The 27,207-nt window shown below is 46.6% G+C and overlaps 1 protein-coding gene across 1 annotated transcript in view; it reads right to left on the reverse strand.

Annotated features, from left to right (window-relative positions):
* LOC146808751 (cell adhesion molecule CEACAM5-like) overlaps nucleotides 1-27,207 on the reverse strand; it is a 460,313-nt gene that overhangs the window by 323,750 nt on the left and 109,356 nt on the right. The window contains exons 5-6 of the mRNA XM_085614788.1: nucleotides 4,485-4,760; nucleotides 4,113-4,379 (exon numbers count right to left, since the gene is read on the reverse strand). Coding sequence (XP_085470914.1) covers nucleotides 4,113-4,379; nucleotides 4,485-4,760 — 543 coding nt within the window. The remainder of the gene's footprint in view (nucleotides 1-4,112; nucleotides 4,380-4,484; nucleotides 4,761-27,207) is intronic.

The following is a 27,207-nucleotide window of genomic DNA, read 5'->3' on the forward strand; positions in this document are numbered from 1 at the left end:
ATGCATGCCCCAACTTTTTTCTCTAGTTAACTCCCATGGAGTATTGCCCCGGGAAGGAGCAGCCATGCGCACGCTGCTTGCATGCCTTGTTTTCTAATGTAAGCAGCATCAGAACTGACGTCAGTGTGATTTTGCCCATTGAGAGACTCAACTGTCATAGAGAGACACACCTATAGGCGGGCCACTGCAGGCATCAAGTTTCAAACAGCTCTGCTAGCTCCCGCCGCTGCCCAACACCTGGGTTTATGAATACGTGCGCACTGCACCCCTGCTGAGGTCTCGCGTCCTTTCCAGCACCGGAGCGAGCTTCTTTTATATTGCAGTTGCTCTTAAACAAGTTGTTTCATTGCTATTTTTAGCTGATACATGGTTGTGCAGCACCCTCCTGACATTGACAAGACAAAATCTTGGGCCCAGTCCCATTTGAGTGCAGTACCATTCTACACAAAGATGGCATCAGGGTAGGACTACACCAAGGGTTTTCACTGCAGAATGGCACTGAAGGGGTGGCGCAGAATGCAGAAGGCAAGCCGTGATACGAGTAGGCCCATTCACTTCCGGTTACTACATCAAATGCTAGGGGCCCTTGGGTAACTCTGCTCATCAGGGAGTGAAGCCATACTTTTCAGGTCGGCTTTTGCACTAGCCTTTTTTGGGGCATACAAAGTGAGCAAACTAGTAACCCCATCAGCGTGGGACGCGGGGAATGCATGCATATAACGGGCCGACGTTAGGTTTGGGGAGAGCCACATGGACATCCTACTGCGGAGGTCTAAGATGGACCAGACAGGTAAAGGAAGGTGGGCCCGTCTGTATTGCATAAGGGACAAATCATGCTGCCCAGTGTGCCTGTTGCGGGAGTACCTGGTATATACAGATCCTAGAAAAGGGCCACTACTCAGGCACAAAGAGGGGACATTCCTGAGGCGCTTCCAATTCATAGCAGTGATGAGGAAGGCCCTGGAGGCGGCGGGGGTCCAACCCAGGGCATTCGGGTCCCACTCCTTTCGGATCGGGGCCGCAACCACAGCGGCTTGCCTGGGCAGCGAACAAATGAAGGAGATTGGGCGTCGGGCGCGTTCAAACGTTACATACGCCCCACCTTGTACTGAGACCGGATTTTCGCCATCCCTCCCGCCCTCCCCACTTTCTAGGTCCAGCCGCTCGGTGCAGAACAGTGTGGTTCGTGGGACATTCCTACGTCAACTGGGCACAGCAGTGGGCAATAGCCAGACTTGAATTTGGCGGGATCTGGCTGCGGGACACTGAGTTGGTCTGGATGGGCCGGTCCGGGATGAAATGGGACCAGTTACTGCCCATGGTGCGGGAAACAGTTGAGAGAGGTGGCCAACCGGACGTGGTAATAGTCGACCTGGGTGGCAATTGGGCAGGAGGGCCTTGCTAATGAAAATGCAGGCAGACTTAGCAACCTTGGCAAAACTGGTGCCCCTCGCCGATATAATCTTCTCGGAGATAATAGTGCGCAAATCCTGGAGGGGGATAATAGACCTTGGGGTGGTGAAGAAATCCAGCAGACGCAAGCTGAACATTACCAAATGGGAAATCGTCGGAAGATGCTCAGATGATAGAAGCAGGGAGCGCCAGCTTAGATAAGGGGCCAATTTCTGATTAAGATGGGCTGGCCCAGAGTTATGAATTGCTTGACAGACAAATCCAGGAGATTTGAAAGTAGAGAGTCAGCAGTTAGTGCAGGTTTCTGAGGTTGGATGAGCCTGACATGGGGTGGGAGTTTGAGTTTTGCATACTGTGGCTTTTTGGATAAATCACAAGCAGTCATTAAGATAATGCTGGAAGTGTAAATAAAGAGCTGCTACAATCCAGTGTGGAGGTGATCAGAACGTAGGTTGAGGGTCCTGCACACAACTGGTGGTAGGTACTCAGAGACCTGTTTTTAGAGTTCTAGGGCAAGAAAAGAAGATAACTGCAACTTGATTGACATGATCAAAGAAGGCAAGAGTGTAGTCCAAGAGAAAGCAGATGTTCTGAGCAACAGAAACAGTGAAAAGTGAACACTAGCTCTAAGGGCCCCTAATCAGAAGACCAGGGGGAAGGGTGTTTAACAAAAATGAGGATGTACATCTTGTTGGGATTACGTTTTTTTAAATTATTTATATTTTTTTATTGTGAAAGAGCATTAAACACACCTTATATTACAGTTGTTAAAAACACAACCAAGGATTATAACAGTGAGTCATAGGTTAGCCTTTGTTAATCAACTTCTGACCTCGACAATATTCGCCCTCACATAATCTTGTAGTACATTCAATTGGTCCCTGAATGTATCAGGGAATGTATTGTCTCTCCCACTGGGGCCATGCACGGACTCCTTCTATATTCATTCCATTTGCCCCAAATCTTCCCCCATTTTCCTGGACACCCTCTGTTCACATAGACTGACTTTTCTGCCATATCCCTCTTCCAGTTCCGTTGGTGGGGTGTCAGACACCCAGTGACGGGCTATGTCAGGTTTCGCTCACATTAGACCTAAGGTAGACCAGGTTTGATCCGCTCGCCCCAGGTTTGTATCCTCCCACACATTTAGGAGGCACCGTTTGGGTGAGAGTGTTAGCTCTTCTCCCACTATTCTCGACATACACAATACTACCGCCTGCCAGTAGTCCTGAACATTTGGACATGTCCATAGTAGATGGTAGAACGATCGCTCTTCCCCACACTTTCTATTACAGGTTGCGTCTGCCCTTCTACCCATTTTCACAAGCGTAACACAGGAGATGTAGGCTCTGTGTAGGATTTTGAGATGCACCAGTCTGAAGCGGGCCCTTATGGCCACTTCTTGTGGGGAGGCCAGAGCTTCAGGCCAGTCTTCGTCCTGTAAGTCTGTAATGCCCTGTCCTTAACGGTCTCTAAGGGATAATTCGTTTTTTGTTTATGAGCGAGATCGCTCTTAGTGTTAAGTCTTCTTCGAGCAGTCTACATTCCAATGGGGACGCTTCCAGCAGGTCTGACCCCCGGGGCACCGCTGTCTGTATAGCATGTTGGATCTATAGATAATGGAAGTACTCCGTTTGGGCCAGTTCATGTGTTTTTTGTAACTGCTCTAACGTCACAATATCTAACCCCGTGTGCAAGTCCCCCAGCCGTGAGATTCCGATTAAGTCCCATTTGTCAAAGCCCATTCTGATTTCCATTGCACCCAGTTGTTGAGATTCCCAAAGAGGAGTGGCCTTGGCAATTTTATTCTTCCATCCTAATTTGGAGAGGGTTACGTACCACAGGCCGTGGGGCCCGCCAATGAGAGTTGCCACGGCTCAGTATACAGCTCCTGGAGGTCCCTCTCGGCTGTAGAACCAGCTGATCCTTGTAAGCAGGTTCCGATAGTGGTTAATGGACCCATTGGTTGGTATTCAATTTTAAGCAGTTTGATGTTATTCAGTCTGCCACTACTGACAAACATGTGCATGGCCTCAGTTACAAAGTAATTGTTTATTCTGCTTTTGTATCCCCCCCAGCTATTCCTTTGTTTTTGTACTTGCAAGCATTTGTTTATGAGGTAGCCCTTCCATCAGATGTTAATAGCATAGAAACACCCTGGCAGTAGATGGAAACATTAATCAAGGGTGGAGATTATTAATATGGAGATAAAATAAGTCATCGTGAGCAGTAGATTGAGGGGATATGTACACGTGTGTCCATCAGGGTGTTAATTTGTTGTATGGCTCAACAATTCCTGACGGCACGCCACCCATGATAATATCCTGCATAGCTATCCACTTTTAAGGTACCAAAGGTGAGACTTATTGGCTATGCCAATGCTTGTTTAAAGCTTGTTATTTGTGTCAGTTGACTGGTCGTGACATGCTGCAAACCGAGGTATTTTAAGACTATGTAAGAAAATGTATACAGGCCCAGAAGGGTTCAAGGAGCAGGTGATATCACTGCTAAAATGCCACAATATTTTCAATTCACTCATGCCACTGACTGAAAGGAAAAGAGCAACTCAATAAGGGCAAAAACAATGATAACAAAAGGGGAAACACAAATGTGAGATGCTAAATTGTCGCCTATACTTTCACAAATGATTTCATCTTGGAAGAAGGAGGTTGGAGTTGATTTATTCCTGGAGTACTTACCAGTTTCAGTTATAGAGACAGAGATAGAGGTGTTCGCAGTCAGGCCGGTGACCGTGTTGTCAGCCACACACGTGTGGATGCCGCCATCTCGAAAGGACACCCTCTGATTGACGTATGTGCCTTCAGTGCCGTTTAGTTGTGTTCCGTTGAGAAGCCACTGGTACCGCGGTGCTGGGACAGACCCCGCGGTGCAGGATAAAGAGAGCTTTGTCCCGTTCTGCACTGAGTGAGGTCCTGGTGGGTCGATCCTCACATCCTCCGGCCCATCTGGAAGGGAACAGAGGAGAGGGGGTCTGTGAGCTCTGCAGGTCAGAGAGGGAGTGACGAGTAACAGGAGGTGGGTGTGGGGTGGGGGGGCTGTGGGTTACTTACAGGCGACAGTCAGGGTCCGGGGGTCACTCGTGTTGCTGCTGACGGGGTTCATGGCCACGCACTGGTAGGTCCCTGAATCCCCCCGGGACACGTTGGTGATGGTCAGGGTTCTGTTATCCGGAGACGGAAGGATTTTTCCAGGTAGATCCGGGCTGTTATTAAAAGACCAGAGGATTGTGGTGGCGGCGCTCGAGGTGTCGCAGGTTATCTCTGCCGGACCCCGGTTCTCCACCAGTTGTGAGGGCACAGAAGTCACTGTGGGTTTAGTCACCACCTCTGCAACCAAAATAGAGACACGATTATATTGTGAGCAGTGTGTTATGCATCTCCTTAAGGATAAATCAGGAAAGGTAAAGGGCTAGAGAAAGACAACTCTACTCGGGGATTCTCCACACTCTCGCGTGGGTCCAGCACTTTATTAAATGTATTCAGTAAAATATTAAGGGTTCCATAATCCCAAGAGGAAGCTCCTGTCCTTGTTTGAAACCGACAACTGGAATGAGCCTTAAATGAGTGACACTAAAGCCTCATCAGAGCCCTGCACTTTCACACCTCTTGTTACCTGCCCCAAACTAAAGCATATATTGAGAACCAGAGGGACCCAGGATCTCAAGCACCCCATGCAAGAGTGAACCCACAATTCACTGATAACAGCCCGGGTAAAGATGCTTTACTAAGTACTTTAACAGGCTGTCCTTGAAGAGTGACCTAGGGACATCAGTCCAATCCCAACACAAACACCCTCAAGCCGGACATTGGTGTTTGTAACAACAGCGCCCTCTTCGAGGACATCAATAGCTAGACAGGGTGGCGAGAGGAGCTAAACTGAGGGTGGAAATCACACAAGTCAGCGGTAAACAACAAAGAGCCTCTCTTAAATGATGAAAGAAGTTCAAATCAAGAAAAATGGAGTCCACTCTGCCATCGGGAGGGGTGGAAGCAACAGAACAGCGGTCCCTTCAGACCTCTGGGTGATGGCGGAGAGCGGAACTGTGGACTCATTCATCAGACATATCACCGGGGATCTGCTTGGAGGCACAGGACGAGCTAATGAAAGAAAGTGAGAGTGACAGGTTTTGCATCCACAGATGTTGCTCCATACGTACATATTTATGTACATATGCCATGAAGATCCTGCCAACACATTCCATTACAACACATGTCACTACAACGCATGCCTTTACAACACATGCCATTACAACGCATTATAAGGTAAGTAATGGAGATTTTTTAGTTTTAGGGTGGGTATGGGTTTAGGGGTACATGGGAATAGTAATTTTTACCCCTACACTATCCAGCACTTACCCTACTGTTGCCCTAAAAGTATTATGCTTTGTAATAGTATGTGCTGTAATGGTATGCGCTGTAATGGAATGCATTGTAATGGTAGTTTTTAAAAATGCATTGTAATGGCATGCGTTTTAAAATCATGCGATGTAATGGTAGTTGTGATGTAAAAACGTGTTGTAAAAGCATGCGTTGTAATTGTTTGCGTTGTAACGTCATATATTCGGTGTTCTTTCGGTCAGATCCAAACTAAGGATTGTTGACAGTGTAATAGCAGATTTCCAGGCCCACACAGTTTCTTGCCACAGCTAATGTGAACTGAAAGTTTAGAAGGGCAGCTATTAATGATGGAGTACTCACAGAAACAAGAAAAACTTTATTTCGACCATACAGGCCATAAAAGCACATAAAGAAAATAAAACAATGCATACATTGAAGTACATATAAGGAAAAAAAAAATTAGTAGAATACAATTTATCATTATAAGAACTATGTACATAATATCTGTGTTTTAAATTAGAATACTACAAATTATAGAACCTTTTAATACATTCTTAGATTGACTCCCTAACGAGGTTCTATAGCATGATAAAGTTCAATGTACAAAGGATTTTTAGTATCTGCATTGTTTATTAAGTGAAATAAAATAGCACATATTATAGCTAAAAGCTAATTCATTGATAGATAAAATGCCTATCGGTTGCTAAAAGCATTTTGACTTTGTCTAAAAGATATTTATAGCAGGTGTTAAAAAGGGTCCGAGTTAAAACAGATAAAATTATATGATTAAAAGGCCATGCTGTAGGTGTGTACAAACCGCATTGTTTCATCTATTGCATGACTTACCAAGCATATGTATGTAGAGATTAATAGGGAGCTACGGATTTCCAAGGGGAGTTTGCTTAAGGATAGCTCTGCGGGTGCACCACATAGAGTATAGAAACCGTGAGATGGTAAACACAATAAGTGAATCGGTTTCGTACTTAAAAAGCCTGTACACCTCTGCGCAATGTCTGATCCGCATATTTCTACACAATTGTAAAAGCCACCGTGACCTAGGCTTTCCATAGGCAGGGCAGAAGAAGAGGACGTGCATTTCAGTTTCCTCAGCTCGGTCGCACCCAGGGCAGTCTAGAGTGTGGGGTCCCTGCCATTTATTCGTGAATGCTCGGAGCGGGAGCGCCCCATGTCTGAATTGGATATAAAGTGTTTTGGCTAGAAGCGGTTGGATGTGGTCAAAAGTCGTTTCTATCCTGTATTGCTGCTTAATGTCCAGGAACCTGGAGGTTGAACAGCCGGCCTTAGACCCTCGCCATAGTAGGGCCAGTTTACATTCTCTGTAGGAATCTAGTAGTGTCCTTCTGGGGAATATTGGACATGTCCTGTCTGGGGTTGTCCACATATTTGACCTCCCTAAGGCCTGGCATGTATTCCTAATATAGGCTGGCCAAGGGAGTTTCCCTGCACCTTGGATGTGCATAACATCCTTCAGCTCCTCTCGGTATTCGGCTAGATCGGGTGTACTCTAAAGGTCTGCGCCAGTATAGGAGAGGTCTAGAAGAGACTACATCTGCTATGGGGCTAATCCCTAGATCCATTCTAAGCGGTGTTAGTGGGGAGCTCATAGGGAGGCCCAACAGTTGTCTAAGAAATGAATTTTCTGTCATTGCGAGGGAGGTAGATGGGCAGTGACCCCACAATTCTGCCCCTTACAATGACGCTCCCCTAGCCTGGGTCTTATATATTTCTGCCACAGGGTCTATCACTTTTACGTGCAACTCTTGTAGACTTTTATTATGCCCCCGGGAACTGGGTCAGTTTGAGGCTAGCTTTCTTAATTTGTGACCCTCATTCCATCTTTTTTGTTAGTGTGATCCCGAGGTAGTCAAAGATGGACACCCTCTCTAGGGGCCTGCCGTCTAATCGGGCAAATGGACAGTTCGAAGTGTTGGCATTAAAAACCATGTACTTGTTTTTTTGTAAATTAATTTCCAGTCCCCAATTTTTACAGAAGGTGCTGAATACCTCAAAGACCCTCTGCATGCCCATAGGAGATTTGGAGAGTAGAAGCGTATCATCTTCAAACATAAGAGCTGGAATTTTGCGATTTGCCAACCTCGGCGCATCAATGTCTTTCCCATCCAGCAGGGTTTCGATTAGGCTGTTTAAAAAAAGGGAGAAGAGTGTCAGGGCCATAACACATCCCTGTCACTCCCCTTTCTCTACGGGGAAAGGGGTGGACAGGTCACCATTTTTAGGTCTCGCCTACGCAGCGCGCATGCGTTGCATAGGAAGAGACCTCTTGGAATTGATTCGCTTTTTCGTGAAAAAACGTGCACGCCTTGCATTGCTTTCAATGGCAATGCGTGCACGTTTGGCGATTCCCCTTTGAGAGCGAGCTTTGGCGACATATGGTTGTAATTATCTGGTGCCCCTGCTCGCTCCCGCAAGGGAAACGCTGTGTGTGTGCGTGCGCGCACGCACCACTACGTGCCTGCGCCCAGCCTTTTCTTTTTTTTTTACAGTCGCTATCCACGGAGTGCTCTAACCATGTTAGTAAAGGCTTCAGTGAATAAACTGCAGCAGATTGGGGCTTATACATGAGCCAGAAACAAATGGTTCCAAATATCTGGAGCATGTTAAACATCTCTTACAGCTCTTTCTTCGGAGTTTTATATAGCGCCAACTTGACTCGAATGTATCAGAACTCTTTACTTGAGCACCAGACAGTACTCCTGTAAATAGTGCTGTTGTATAATCCATTCGCCGGCGCATCAGTTCTCAGTCTTGAGTGGTTAGTAAGTTGCATCGGAGTCTGTCCCTGAGCCGGGCACCTCCTGTCAGGCTCCAGGCATCGATCTGCTTTTACTGTTGGTGCACGAGGAATGTGCGGCATTCCGCTGGGAAGCTCTGCATCAAGTTGTTTCCCTCCTCACAGTGCTTTCAGGGACAGTCGGACTCCGTTTACCTTGGCAGTGACATAGCGCGAGCTTTAGAAGCGTTAAAACGCCATAAGCTTTTCTCTATTTTCATAAGTTATTGATTAATTGATCACATGCCCAGACGCACTGTTGATGTAGAACAATAATTTCAGCACGGTTCGCCTTTGAAAGTGGGATCCATATCCAGCAGGCAGTACAAGCTGATACCTGGCTCTAGGTATTTACACGTCTCCCTGACTTTAGACTGCTTTAGGTCACTGGGTGGTCTTTCCATGTGCTGAGAACAGGCGGAAGTTCCAAAGGAGGCTTCAGTTCTGAACTCTGACAACGGAGCACGCTCCCTTGGGCATACATGCTGAGGCAGTCCACGTGACCTTGAGAAGACAATCTTCTTGCCCTTGTACCCTAGGCTGTCACCCAGTGGTCCTCTCAGCGCACTCATCAGTACCGTACACGACCCTTTGTTCAATGTTTCAGATTCTGCACCTGCATTCTTGTTGGTGCGCTCTCAAATCCGCCTATCATTACCTTTCATCACCTCCAACCCCGTTCTTTTCACGCCTCAGAGTCTTCCCTTCCATCACGTTGGTCCATTGTAGCTCTTTCCCGCGCTGCCCCCTTTGTCCTGCAGCTTCTGCCTGCAGGAATGCAGCCTTGCTAGCTATGTTTTAATGGAGCATACATAACTGAGAAGGGAGGTGCCACTTCCTGACTGCGACGGCGTGTTAGATTATCGATTAGGAAGATCTTCGAATATACAAATTATTACGGTGTATAGAACGTGAACTCAATGAAGGGCACTGGAATGACTGGGAATGTGAGCGCAGTAACACGTGTTGTATCCTTAAGCCGCAGTGCCTTTGGAAGTCGCCTGGTTTGGTCCATGAAATATTAAAAACATAAAATATGCAAACAAACGGGGCTTTCCTGAAGAACTGACTCATTTTAACTTGGCCCATACAGTTCCATTCACCTTACCTCCCACCTTGCTACTGCCAACCTAACTGCCCAGCACTGGGATGGACAGTCTGTGAGGCAGCATACATGGCACAGGCAGTGACGTAGAGAACGTTAGGCCTGCAAGTGGCAGAACCTCGCCTGAAATGAGACCCAAATAGAGTCCTGCTCTCGGGACTGTCAAAGCTAACAACAAGGCATGTATTTTATTACAACCTCAATGGGTGCTGGAGCTCGTCATTCAGACTGGGAATGTGACCTGCGCTTTGTCACTCCTAAAAGCTTATGGAAATATAGAACAATTGCTGTGGCAACCAATTATCACATTTTGGGGTGTACATGGCTACTCTGTGAAACACTTCATTGAAGCAGCTAGTTACCCACCTCCTATGGCATGATTCTCCTTGGCAGAACTCCATCAGGCCACTAATGTTTGCTTTTGTCCTTCCGTCCCATTGTAAACTACATCTTGAAAAACAGAGCCTGTTCAAAGTAATCTAGTTATACTGGTTATGTTAGTTCATTTCACACTCTGCTCTTTGCTATCACTCACCGAGTTGTGGCCAATATTTCTATTTAAGTCGTTGAAGGTCTTCCGCGCAATCCTTCTTTTCTTGCCATTTATGAGATCCTGAGTGTTCTCCTTGTTACGAGATGTTGTTTGCTTTTGTCCTTCCGTGAGCTTCATTGAAAACTACATCTTGGAAAACAGAGCCTGTTCAAAGTAATCTAGTAATACTGCTTATTTTAGCAAAGAGCAGAGTGTGAAATGAACTATCACTCACCGAGTGGTGGCCAATATTTCTATTTAAGTCATTGAAGGTGTACCGCGCAGTCCTTTTTTTCTTGCCATTTATGAGATCTAAGTGTTCTCCTTGTTACGAGATGTTGTTTGCTTTTGTCCTTCCGTGAGCTTCATTGAAAACTACATCTTGAAAAACAGAGCCTGTTCAAAGTAATCTAGTAATACTGCTTATTTTAGCAAAGAGCAGAGTGTGAAATGAACTATCACTCACCGAGTGGTGGCCAATATTTCTATTTAAGTCATTGAAGGTGTACCGCGCAGTCCTTTTTTTCTTGCCATTTATGAGATCTAAGTGTTCTCCTTGTTAAGAGATGTTTTCATTTACTCTGTGAGGTCACATTGGGTCACCTTTTATGCCAGAAGTTATTTTATGCGCCTTTACTTACTGTGAGCATCTTTAAAATAAAAATAAAAATAAATATATATATATCTATATATTCTCCAGGCAAAGAAGCACCATAGAAGTTCTAGCCTCTGTCACCATTTAGTGATATAGCATTAATTATCTTCATCATCTTTGATAAACAGGACAGGCTTTCTCCAAAATCTGAAATATTAATTTCGCAGCATGTGTCCCTGAAAAAGAGTAGAACCAAAGGAATAATGCACCCCTGTTCTCCATCTGACAACCCTGAACTAAGCATTTTTAATAATATCCTGCATGAACTCTATTTTTAAAATATGTGCTCTTTTCCATTTTCTAGTCTACCCCTGCCCATAGGGTTCCTTTTCACTTCATGGATTATGCAATTTTCTAGAGTATCTAGCTTCAGTTAGAACTCTCCCCGGTTTGCAAGGGATTTAATCACTTGTTATAATATTCTTTTTCAAGGCTTTCAAACTGGTTCTCATTTGCTCTATGAGTGTTCCTTTTTTCTGTGGAGCATCATTAGGTCGAGCTTTTTTTGCTTATTTTAATTGGGCTCTGCGTGCTGTCTTGGCAAAGGCAGGTGCATGTCCCACCTTTGCCCCGCCCACGGCCTAACCAGTGCGGTTACCCGCACGGGCGACATCTGTTTCCAATTATCGTGCCCAGCCGCGTGCGTGATAATTGAAAACAGATGGGCTGCTCCCTCACACAAGCGCACGAGCGAGCTCTCGCGCACCACGCGCTGGCTTGTTTTTGTAACAAAGGTGAGGCACCGGTGCCCTAGATACAGGAGGACAGTGTGATCGTCATCAAACCAAGTCTGCAAAAGTGCCTCAGATTTTCTCAGGCGACGTGCAGATGAATCATCACGGTTGCTACAGAGGCCACACAGGCTGCTACCTTCCCGGTTTCACCAGGGGTAATGGCTGAGGTTTCACGGATGTGCAGAGCCATATCATCCTGCCCTAAAACGTGACATCCACCATAATTTATTTCAGCCAATCACAGAGCAGATCTACCGTGCAGACAGCCTTTCATCCTGTACCGTATGTGTTTTAAAGAAATGTTTGAGTCTGAAAATGGCAGGGAAGCCAGGTTCACACTGTTTTTCTCAGGAGTGTCACCGCAATTATATTTTTTTCCTGTATGTGGACGATCAAAAAAGCATACCACAGACATGATCTTTGTTTCTTTCATGTTCTTTTTAGAAATTGTTCCCATATACACACAAAAAAGCCACAAATGTGGTATTCGGGGCATTTGATGTACATATAATTTGTATACTCTATTAGTTAAATGGGCATCACAGCGACTAAAAGAAATAACACATTTAAAATAAGACGAAAATACAGATTGTGTGGTTTCTTTTTTCCCGCCTGATTTCATTTAGCCGTGAAGTTGTTGCTTTGTTTTCAGCCTTAGCTGATCTCCCCCTCCCCCATCCTCCCCCCGTGTGTGGCAGCCCAGGCTGAGACAGCTTCCGGGGCACACATTTGCTTGTAAATGAGGAGATGTTTTTTTTTGCCCCTTCTTAGAGACCCTGCACCTCCACTCTGCGTATTGCTGGAAGAATTCCCCTACCACAATTTGGCTCTAGTTGCACTTCTGTCCCGACGTGAATGCTGAGTTTACCTTAAAACAAGCTCCTTGTCTATTTCTCTTCATTGGGTTGACTTTCCTTTGAGCACGCTACTGGGCATAATCCCTGCTATTCGATTTTCAAATCTTTTCTTTGGGCTCTTTTTCACTTCTATTATAATGTGATTTGAACCCTGAACTGTTTCTTGAAGTCGCAATTCTAGAGTTGCATATTTTTAAACCCTGTTAGTTATTTCATTATGATGCAGCACCAGACTTCTTTAAGTTAGCCAATTTAGTTCTCTGCGTGTCTGTAATTCTGTCTGCCTGTGTATCTGCATGTGTCAGTGAGATTGTGAATGAGTGTGTGTGGTTTGCGAGCGTGTGCGGCTGCCTCTCTGCATGTGTGTCTGCCTCTGTGTGTTTGCATGTGGAGAAGGCTGTGTAACTGCCAAATGGTCCTTTCAGAGCACAGCAGCGGGACCTTCCTTTGTAGTTCCAAATCTGGAGCACACAGCACCTGGGGCTGCCTACGCCAACCTCCTTGTGCAATAAGTTGTAATATTTTTATCAAAAAGCCTGGGCTGCTGTTTGATTTACGTTCAGTCCGTGGTGCCTTGTTTACCCCCCCTCCCATAGCTCAAGTAAAACACTTAAAAGGTCCCAAAGGCGAGACCTATTGGCTATGCCAATGCTTGTTTCAGTAGCTTATTCACGCATAATTTTCTTGATGGAGACGTTTCAGCGGGTGGCACAGATATTCGGGAACTCCCAAATATCTCACTGCACCAAATCAAAAGCGGATTTAAGATCCACGAATGTGAGATGAGGCTGCCACCCTCTAAGACCACAGTTTTCCAGTAGATAAACTGTAATCTAAAGATCTGATCAATGGTAGAGATCTTAGCCCTGAACCCAGGTTTGTAAACGCTCCAAGAGTACACGAGCAAAAACTTTTTGGGTGACATCCAGGAGGCTTATGGGGTGATAATTTGCTGGGTTAAGTGATTAACCCTTTTTATAGATGGGGATGATTTTGGCCCGGACCACATAGAGGGCAACGCCATGCCTTGTAGGATAGCATTAAATAGTGACCAGAGGTAGGGAGCCCAAACTGTGGGTTTGGAGCGAAATAGATCCCCAGGCATCTTATCCAGCCCCGGTGCTTTAGCTGGGAGGAGCTTACCCAGTGCCTCTGTGATCTCCTTCATTGTGCAGAGTGGGACGTCTAGATTTAAAGACTTCGCATCTGGGGTGGATGTTTCTACCCTACCTTATTCTTCTGATGACCTAGACGTTTGGTGCTATGGCCTGTTGGCCTACGGTTTTCCCTGTCTTAATTAGATTCCAGAAGGCTCTCATGTCATGGTTATCCAGTGCTACTTTTATTGCTCCCCACTTATCGCTTTCCCAGTTCTTTTTGGCTCCTACAGCTTTTCTATACTGATCCCTAGCCTCCTTGATCTGTGGTCTATCATTTGTTCCGATGGAAATTAGGAGGTCATGCTTGGCTGCCTTACAGTGTTGGTTAAACCAAGGGTTCCTTGGTTTGGATTTCGGCCTTGTCCTGTTGCTAGTATCGAAAAATTGGGCCAGGTCCTGGTGGTTTTTAGGTCTCGCTGAGTCAGCACGCATGCTCTGCTCGGAGAGACTTTAGTAGGTGAGTTTTCAAAGTGCTACCCACATGGTTTTGCTGGCTACAAGCTTGAGTGCACGATGGTGTGCACGTGCACAGCTGCTCCCCGCATTCCCCCCTCCCTTCTCGCCCAGCCCTTTGATGCTCTGCTCGCATCTCCCTGCTCCCTTTTCGTCACTTTCATTCTGGCATCTCTGCTCCTCGCATTCCCCCCTTCATTCTCGGCCAGCCCTTTGATGCTTATAACATTGTGTTTCATTTAGGGCTTTAAACATAAAGGAGCACTGGCAACGCTGATAAAATGGATTTCATTTTGAGTAGTGACTAAAACTTTAACCACACACACACAACCACACACAGCCACACACACACAAAACCACACACACACAACCACACACAACCACACACAACTACACACACAACCACAACAACCCGCAACCACAAGCACACATACAACCACAACCACACACAACCACAACCACTCAGAACCACACACACACACACAAAACCACACACAACAACAACCACAGACAACCACACACACACACACAACCACACACATAACCACACCCACACACAACCACACCCACATACAACCACACACAAGCACACACACACCCAACCACAACCACACGCACACAACCACACACACACACAACCACACACACAACCATACACACCCACAACCACACCCACGCACCCACAACCACAACCATACACAGAACCACACACACAACCATACATACAACCACACACACACCCAACCACACACACACACACACAACCACACACACACACCCAACCCCAACCACAAACACACACCCAACCACAACCACACACAATCACACATAACCACACACAACTACAACTACAGACACAACCACAACTATACACAACCACAAACACACACACACAACCACAACCACACACAACCACATACAACCACAAGCACACACACACACACACACACACAACCACAAACACAAAACAACAACCAAACACAACCATAACCACTCACACAACCACACACAACCACACACAACCACAGCCACACCCACACAACCACACACACACCCACAAACACACAACCACACACACATACCAACACAAACACAGCCACACACACAATAACACACACACATAACCACAACTACACACAACCACAACTACACACACAACCACAACACACAACCATAACCATACAACCACACAACCACAACCACACACACACATACACACAGAACCACACACACACACACAACCACACACACACAACCACACACACACCCACAACCATGCACACAACCACACCCACACACAACCACACACACAACCACAAGCACACACAACCAAACACACACACAACCACAAACACAAACACACACGCAACCACACACACACACAACCACACCCACACAGAACCACACAACCACACACACAGCCACAAGCACACACACACACAACCACACACAACCACACACACACAACCACTCACACACAACCACAACCACACACAACCACAGCCACACACAACCACAGCCACACACAACAACAGCCACACACAACCACAGCCACACACACCAACACACACAAAACCACACACACAACCACACACACACACAACCACAACACACGACCACACACACAACCACAACCACTCACAACCATAAGCACACATACACACAGAAACACACACACAGAACCACACACAACCACACACACAACCACACACAACCACACACAACCACACACCCACACACAACCACACCCACACACAACTACACCCACACACAACCACACATACACACAACCACACACACACAACCACAACTCCAAACACAACCACCAACACAACCACACACACACAACCACACACACAACCACAGCCACACACACAACACACACACACACAACCACAGCCACACATACACAACCACACACACACAACCACCCACACCCACACCCACAACCACACACAACCACACACACAACCACAAGCACACACAACCAAACACACACACAACCACAAGCACACACAACCAAACACACACACAACCACACACAACCACAAACACAACTCCACACACAACCACACACAACCACACACAACCACAGCCACACCCACACAACCACACACACACACCCACAAACACACAACCACACACACATACCAACACAAACACAGCCACACACACAATAACACACACACATAACCACAACTACACACAACCACAACTACACACACAACCACAACAACACACAACCATAACCATACAACCACACAACCACAACCACACACACACACACACAGAACCACACACACACAACCACACACACACAACCACACACACACCCACAACCATACACACAACCACACCCACACACAACCACACCCACATACAACCACACACAAGCACACACACACCCAACCACAACCACACGCACACAACCACACACACACACAACCACACACACAACCATACACACCCACAACCACACCCACGCACCCACAACCACAACCATACACAGAACCACACACACAACCATACATACAACCACACACACACCCAGCCACACACACACACACACAACCACAACCACACACACACACACAACCCCAACCACAAACACACACCCAACCACAACCACACACAATCACACATAACCACACACAACTACAACTACAGACACAACCACAACTATACACAACCACAAACACACACACACACAACCACAACCACACACAACCACATACAACCACAAGCACACACACACACACACACACACAACCACAAACACAAAACAACAACCAAACACAACCATAACCACTCACACAACCACACACAACCACACACAACCACAGCCACACCCACACAACCACACACACACCCACAAACACACAACCACACACACATACCAACACAAACACAGCCACACACACAATAACACACACACATAACCACAACTACACACAACCACAACTACACACACAACCACAACACACAACCATAACCATACAACCACACAACCACAACCACACACACACATACACACAGAAACACACACACACACAACCACACACACACAACCACACACACACCCACAACCATGCACACAACCACACCCACACACAACCACACACACAACCACAAGCACACACAACCAAACACACACACAACCACAAACACAAACACACACGCAACCACACACACACACAACCACACCCACACAGAACCACACAACCACACACACAGCCACAAGCACACACACACACAACCACACACAACCACACACACACAACCACTCACACACAACCACACACAACCACAGCCACACACAACCACAGCCACACACAACAACAGCCACACACAACCACAGCCACACACACCAACACACACAAAACCACACACACAACCACACACACACACACAACCACAACACACGACCACACACACAACCACAACCACTCACAACCATAAGCACACATACACACAGAAACACACACACAGAACCACACAGAACCACACACACAACCACACACAACCACACACCCACACACAACCACACCCACACACAACTACACCCACACACAACCACACATACACACAACCACACACACACAACCACAACTCCAAACACAACCACCAACACAACCACACACACACAACCACACACACAACCACAGCCACACACACAACACACACACACAACCACAGCCACACATACACAACCACACACACACAACCACCCACACCCACACCCACAACCACACACAACCACACACACAACCACAAGCACACACAACCAAACACACACACAACCACAAGCACACACAACCAAACACACACACAACCACACACAACCACAAACACAACTCCACACACAACCACACACAACCACACACAACCACAGCCACACCCACACAACCACACACACACACCCACAAACACACAACCACACACACATACCAACACAAACACAGCCACACACACAATAACACACACACATAACCACAACTACACACAACCACAACTACACACACAACCACAACAACACACAACCATAACCATACAACCACACAACCACAACCACACACACACACACACAGAACCACACACACACAACCACACACACAACCACACACACACCCACAACCATACACACAACCACACCCACACACAACCACGACACACAACCAAACACACACACAACCACAACCACAAACACACACGCAACCACACACACACACAACCACACACAACCACACAACCACACACACAGCCACAAGCACACACACACACACACAACCACACACAACCACACACACACAACCACTCACACACAACCACAACCACACACAACCACAGCCACACACACCAACACACACAAAACCACACACACACAACCGCACACACACACAACCACAACACACACCCACAACACACAACCACACACACAACCACAACCACTCACAACCATAAGCACACATACACACAGAACCACACACACAGAACCACACACAACCACACACACAACCACACACACACAACCACACACAACCACACACCCACACACAACAACACCCACACACAACTACACCCACACACAACCACACATACACACAACCACACACACACAACCACAACTACAAACACAACCACCAACACAACCACACACACACAACCACACACACAACCACAGCCACACACACACAACACCACACACACAACCATAGCCACACACACACAACCACACACACACAACCACCCACACCCACTCCCACAACCACACACACAACCACAAGCACACACAACCAAACACACACACAACCAGAAGCACACACAAACAAACACACACACAACCACACACAACCACAAACACAACCGCACACACAACCACACACAACCACACATACACACAACCACACACACAACCACAAACACAACCACACACACACAACCACACACACACAACCACACACAACCACAGCCACACATACACACACACCCACATACAACCACAAACACACAACCACACACACAACGAGAAACACACACAACCACAAACACACACAACCACACACCCACACACACAACCACACACAACCACACACACACAGCCCCACACACACAATCACAACCACTCACACACACAACCACAACCACACACAACCACTGCCACACACAACAACAGCCACACACAACCAAAGCCACACACACCAACACACACACAACCACACACACACAACCACACACATACACAACCACAACCCACAACCACACACACAACCACAACCACTCACAACCACAACCACACACACACACACAGAACCACACACACAGATCCACACACAACCACACACGCAACCACACACACACAACCACACACAACCACACACCCACACACAACCACACCCACACACAACTACACCCACACACAACCACACATACACACAACCACACACACACAACCACAACTACACACACAACCACCAACACAACCACACACACACACAACACACAACCACAGCCACACACACATAACACCAAACACACAACCACAGCCACACACACACAACCACACAGACACAACCACACACACCCACATGCACCCACAGCCACACACAACCACACACACAACCACAAGCACACACAACCAAACACACACACAGCCACAAACACAATCACAAACACACACACATCCACACACACACACAACCACAAACACAACCACACACAACCACACATACACACAACCACACACACAGCCACAAACACAACCACACACACACAACCACACACACACAACCACACACAACCACAGCCACACACACACAACCACCCACACCCACACACAACCACAAACACACAACCACCCACACCCACACACAACCACAAACACACAACCACACACACACACCAACACACACACCTTCACAACTACACACAACCACAACTACACACAACCACAACTGCACACACAACCACAACAACACACAACCACAACACACAACTACACACACACAACCACACACAACCACAACCCCACACACACACAACCACACACAAACACCCACAACCACACACACAACCACACCCACACCCACACACAACCACAAGCACACACAACCAAACACACACGTAACCAGAACTACACACACAAGCACAAGCACAAACACACACACAACCACACACACACACAACCACAAGCACAAACACACAGCCACACACACAACCCCACACACACAATCACACACACAACCACACACAATAACACACACATACAACCACAAACACACACCCCCACACACACACACACACAACCACACACACAACCACAATCACACACACAACCACACACAACTACACACACACAATCACACACAACCACAACCACACAACCACACACACACAACCACACCCACACAACCACACACACTCACACCCACAACCACACCCACAACCACCAGCACACTCACACCCACAACCACACCCACAACCACCAGCACACTTAACCACAAGCCCACACAACCACACACACACAACTACAATCACACATAACCACAACCACACACAACCACACACACACACACAATAACACACACACAACTACACACACAACCACAACCCCACACAACCACAACCACACACACACAACAGTTGCATAACTAAATAGTTATAAGGTCCCAAAAGCGAGACCTATTGGCTATGCCAATGCTTGTTAGTAATTGTCATTTGGGAGGATGAAGTGCTGCTGGACACGGATAGTTGGAACGCAACTTCTAATAAGGGGACAATTTGTTGGCATAGAGAGACAATTTTATCCGGTGCTTGAGTGAGTTCCCCCCGGCGCACCCTCCTCCCCCTGCAGCCATTACTAGGTCTGGGTTTGATGTTAGGGATGCGCTAAGTTGGCCTTCAGCATGCAGAAGGGATATTTCTAAAACCAGAGGATTATGGTCACTCTCGTGGCGGGAAATAATCTTAAAGTCAAGAACCCTGTGCCATAAGCTAACATCTACCATAATGTAATATAGGATTGAGGCCTGCCGTAGTCTATTGAAAGTAAAGTTCCCTGGGCTGTCGGATGGGAGTCGACCATTACAGGCCCTCAATGAGTAGCTTAGAGTGAGCGCATTCATTTGTAGGACCAAAGGAGTCCATGCCCGTAATGGTGGAATATTGGGCTCAGGAATTGTCCAATCTGAATCCTCCTCAATTGTAATACTAGAGGATAGGCCGTTCAGGGGCTTGAATTGGCAATTCAAGTCCCCGCCTAGGATGACCCTGCAGTTCTCTGGTATAGTGAGGAGAAATAAGGATAGACAATCGAGCGTATGCGAGGATTGCCCATAGCATACGGGCCGCGAGTAGACATTGATTAGGGCAATCCTTCTAGGTTTAGGAAAGGAGAGAAGGACACAAAGGATATCAGGGGAAGAAGTCTCTAATTGTTTGGCCTTACATCCCAGGTGCACTCCTACTCACAGAAACAGTTGGGTCATATTTAAAGGGCATATTTTGCATTGCTTATTGAGTAAAGGATGCCCCCAGTATGCTTAAATGATGAGCGCTAAAGAGAGGTCTCAATTCTGAGTTCCGGTGATGTAAGTGTGTTACTCAGGAGAAGGACACTCCTGCCTTCCATGTACATCTGCCCACTACATGCTCAGCATTGTTGAGGTACACTTCAGCAAGAGGGCCACATGAATTTCAAACCTCAGGATGCACACATGGGTAATGCTTGTGAGGAAGGAATAATGTCACTTGGCTGCAGAAATACCGGCAGACCCCTTCTCTCCATGGTGGTTCTCAAGTTATTACGTCAACCATCCTTAGAAGCAGACAAGATGTTCTGTGCTCCGCCCCAAAACAAGAAGATGATAGAGTGGAGTGTCGGTATCTCAAAATGACTAATAAGAGGGTTAGTGAGAGTGTCACTGGTTCTTGTTGTGCACATCATCAAAACAAGCCACACCAATGTACAACCTGAGTGCTGTTCTGGACAGTGTGATAATAGTGTTAAGGGAGAAATTTAAATTCACAAAAACTGTCACTGCAAAACCTGCCTGCTCCATCTCGGATGAGGAAATTTAGCACGATCGTTGTCTTGTTGCAGGGATTCTGCTCATGCACAGAACTATGCTCAGGAATCCAGGACCTCAGTGAATTGCGGTGTACCAAAAACTCACCTCAGTACCCAGAACCCCTATCCGACCAGCATCAGTGTCTCATTCGCTCTTCGTATCATCTCGAAGCTACCAATGATTAGACAACCCAGAACATGCGACTTAGAGTACTCTCAGGAATGGTGGGAATCAGAAATACCTGTTCGTTATTATTCTCATATCAGTCCACAACAAGAGTATTCAGAGACACCGTAAAGTTTCAAATGTTTATTTTATAAACTACGTGTCCTAAGATGCAGTACTTTGGCTAACATAAGCAGACAAACGATTAAAAATAAAACCATCAGCATTGTTACAATACCATAGAAAATGAAGGGAGAAATCATATTACAAATGATAGTGGAATACAACCACCCTCCCTTCGCTAGTAAGCTAGTATTATTAAACTAATAGAAGGCCGCTAGGTTTGAATGGGGAACCCCATACCGTAAATAACAGCTTAGGTGAATAACATCACAGGATCAGCTTTGCTCTGTGTCTGGAAAGTCTTCGCCGGAATGAATGTCTCATGCATGCAAACTGCAATATTAAAGGTGCTCGAGTTTCAGATATTTGCAGCTGTGTGCGAGACCCACCGACATCTCAGACCCTGTGGCCACCACCCACATCGATCCCCTGCTCACCTGGACCCAGATAAACGACGACGACACCATCAAAATCATGAGCACCATCCACTCCGGCTCTCCATCAGACCCATGCCCACACCACATCTTCAACAAAGCCAGCGCCACCATCCCACCCCATCTCCACAAGGCCATCAACATCTCCTTCGAGACCGTGACCTTCCCTGAGAGCTGGAAGCACGCCGAGATCAACGCGTTACTCAAGAAACCCAAGGCGGACCTGAGGGCCCTCAAGAACTTCCGGCCCATCTCCCTGCTCCCGTTCCCGGAAAAGGTAATCGAGAAGACCGTCAACAGACAGCTGACCTACTACCTTGAGGAGAACAACATCCTGGACCCGTCCCAGTCCAGATTCCGCAGCAACCACAGCACCGAGACTGCCCTCATCACCGCAACCGATGACATCAGGGCCCTGCTGGACAACGGCGAAGCTGCGGCCCTCACCCACCTTCGACATGGTCTGCCACCGCACCCTACGCACATGCCTCCACAACACAGGGTCCAAGACAAGGCTCTGGAATGGACCACCTCCTTCCTCTCTGGCAGAACACAGAGCGTCCGCCTCCCCCCCTTTCCGTTCCGAAGCCTCCGAGATCATCTACGGTGTACCCCAAGGATCCTCCCTCAGCCCGACATTGTTCAACATCTACATGGCACCGCTCGCACATGTCGCCCGACTGCACGACTTTAACATTATCTCCTACGCCGACGACACCCGGCTGATCCTCTCCCTCACCAAGGACCCCCTCACCACAAAGCCAACCTCCACGAACAAATGAAAGCCGTCGCAGAGTGGATGAAGAACAGCCGTCTGAAGTTGAACTCGGACAAGACAGAAATCCTCATCCTCGGCTCCACCCCCTCAGCCTGGGACAACTCCTGGTGACCGTCCACACTGGGAGCAGCACCGACACCCACAAACCATGCACGCAACCTGGGGTTCATCCTGGACTCAACACTCTCCATGACCAAGCAAGTCAACACCGTCTCGTCCTCCTGCTTCAACACCCTCTGCATGCTCCGCAAGATCTACAGGTGGATCCGAACCAAAACAAGAAGAACGGTCACCCAGGCCCTCGTCAGCATCAGGCTGGACTACGGAAACGCCTTCTATGCAGGAGCCTCGGCCAAACTCCTGAAACGACTACAAAGCATACAGAACGCCTCTGCACGCCTGATCCTTGACATCCCCATCACACCACACCTGAGAGACCTGCACTGGCTTCCCGTCAACAAAAGGATCACCTTCAAGCTCCTCACCCACGCACACAGAGCACTCCACAACACCGGACCAGCATACCTCAACAGACGACTCACCTTCTACACCCCAAACCGACAGCTCCACTCTGCCGACCTCGCCCTCGCCACCGTCCCCCGCATCCGAAGAGCGACCACCCGCGTCAGAACGTTCTCCCACCCCGCCGCCATTTGGATTTTTACAATTCGGAATACACCACTTTCGAAAGTTGGCGTTTTCTTGTCTTATCCATTTGGTGCCATCAGCTAGTGGCCTGGGTCATTGGACTCTGCTCCAGGGACATTTTAAGGATTTTGGGGTCCATCGGCCAAACGAGTTTGGGAGCCCTCCTTCGGAACCAATTTCAGCTCTTTCTTGCCGTCTTTGGCAAGGTCAGAGACAGTGCACAGACACACTCGTCCAAATTCTAAACATATTTACAGACAACAACCTGTGCTTTCAATATTGTAACAGCAGCAGCTCACTAAATTATTGCAAATAATCTCTGTGACACCCTCCCATTTCTTATATGTGAGGTCCTGTTCTGATATAAAAGAACAAGTTCATATGGATGTTGTATGAAATATAACATTTCTCTGCAAGATGTCTGTAATATACTCTCACACATCACCCACATTAAAAATACATTAAAGGAAATGGTATTTAGAACAATTTGTTTAACATGAGAACGGATTTCGCCAAATTAAAAATAGAAGCAGTGGAATTTTTCAGGAAAATTTGTCTCAAATCTTTTTTTGCAACGAGAGAAACCACAATGTCAAAGGAAACTACAGGCCTGGGCAACACATTCAGGTTCATTCCACCTCCAAATATGATTCCTAAAGAAATAGTAGCTTTTGAACAAACTGTATTATCATCTCTGCAACAGCTTGAACAACAGAAGGTATTCAGAAAGAACAATCTGAAAAAGGGCCAGCAAAAGGCCATTCAAGATCTCAAAAATGACGACACAGTGGTGATCAAAGCAGCCGATAAGGGCGGTGCGGTTGTTATTTGGCCTAGGGAAATGTACCTGAAGGAAGGCCGAAAACAAGTCCAAAAGGTTGTGTGGTATAGACAAATTAAAGAAGACCCTACAGGAGAGTTTCAAAATATCGTAAACAATATCACAAAGGAAGCATTTGAATTAGGTATCCTAGGAAGAAAAGAACTTGAAATTCTAACCAAAAAGAACCCTTGAATCCCTGTGATTTACTTCCTCCCTAAGATTCATAAAGATCTCGTTGAACTACCGGGTAGGCCTATTGTCTCCGGTTGCGATTCTCCCCTGGCACCCATATCTAAATATGTGGATTTTTTCCTCAAACCTTTTCTTCTACAAGTTCCTTCCCATTTGAGAGACACTATGGTCTTCATCAATAAGATAAAAATCACACATTTTGATCCTGAAAAACAACTGTTGGTTTCGTTTGACGTTGTTTCTCTTTATACCCAAATTCCACAGGATGAGGCTCTTGAAGCCCTGGAATATTACCTTGAGACTAGGATTCATCCACATCAGGTACCTTCTGAATTCATATTAAAGCTGGCTGCCATTTCACTAAAAAAGAACTACTTCAAATTCGAGGAGGACTTCTACATTCAAACTAAGGGTACCGCGATGGGGTGCCCCTTCGCCCCGGAGTTGGCCATACTCTACATGGCACGCTTCGAGGACAAATTCATTTTCTACCACAACCCTTACAGTAAGTGTTTGAAGCAATGGTACCGGTATATCGATGACATTTGGTGCATATGGGAAGGTACTGAACAAGATCTTGATTCGTTTTTTCAATGGGTTAACCAGAGACATCCTGACATCCAATTCACAATGGCAAGACATAAAGAGAGTCTAATATTTCTAGATGTCGAGGTGAGGCACAACCACAACATATTAATGACAACTCTTCATAAAAAGCCTACAGATCGTAACATGATTCTCCATTACAACACCCTCGCAGCCTAAAAGACAACTTAACATATGGGCAGTTACTTCGAATAAGGTGTAATTGCACAAGAACAGAAGATTTTTCTATCCATACAGAAGCCTTTCAAACTCAGTTGCAAAATTGTGGGTACCCGAAAAAATAGTTGAAACACGCAATCAAACGAGCACATTACACTCCACCTGAATGCCTGTTAAAGAAAAAAGAACATGAACCAGAGGACAAAGCGTGATTAAGCATAACACCAGAGGAGGCGACATTGAAATTACTATTATGGAAGGAAGCCTATCTAATTTCTAAATTTATTAGCATCCTCTATGGACTAAATGAACTCTCCAAAATTGGCAGAATCTGAACACGCTGTCAAATGCATAGAGCATCTAAGTATTCGCTATCTGGCCCTTACTGCTAAGGTGACTACAAATCCCAGAACGCATCTGTCACTAGAACTTGGCTAGTAACATACCCGGATTTCCAATTTCAGCTTTTAACTTTGAATTCACCCGTTCAGGACGAGCGGCTTGAATCGCAAAGCTGAAGCGGCTACTTATCAGGTGTGAACATCTCCTGAGCACGTAGATAGGAACGGTAAAACCAGCTAAATTCTTCCGCTAACAAAGACTCTGCTTCCATTTGCAGAGCATCAGAGAATCCTCTCCGAACATCAAAATTAGCAACTTTGTTTCAAGCGGAGCAAGCTACCTGAATATCTGAGTTATTCACTCAGCGGCAAAACTTTCAACTTAGTATCAAGTAAGCGCGTTTAAAGCAGTACGCACGGTACAGACTTTCTCCTTGAGTCTATGAGCGAGACGTTTAAAAACAGTCACCGTGTACTTTATCTTTCAGAATTGGGCGTTTTACAGAAACTATGTGGCTTACAGCTAATAAGCACAGATCGCAGCCATCAATCGCCCCCACCTTGAAAGTATTGGAATCTAAGTCCTATGCCCTCTGATGCTTATCATCCAATGAAAACGTTTTTTTTGTATCTAGCAGCTCCTAAAGCCCTTCCTAATTATCTCTAATTCTACCCTCAGAAACACCTTCCGGTTGCAAACAAGACTTGAACCTAAAACTCAGGTATTTTCACTTTTCTAGAGCTATGCACAGCACTGATACCAGCTGTGTTGTTTATATATACTGACATATTT

The sequence above is a fragment of the Triturus cristatus genome, chromosome 7 (genome assembly GCF_964204655.1).
Source record: "Triturus cristatus chromosome 7, aTriCri1.1, whole genome shotgun sequence".
Taxonomy (NCBI): domain Eukaryota; kingdom Metazoa; phylum Chordata; class Amphibia; order Caudata; family Salamandridae; genus Triturus; species Triturus cristatus.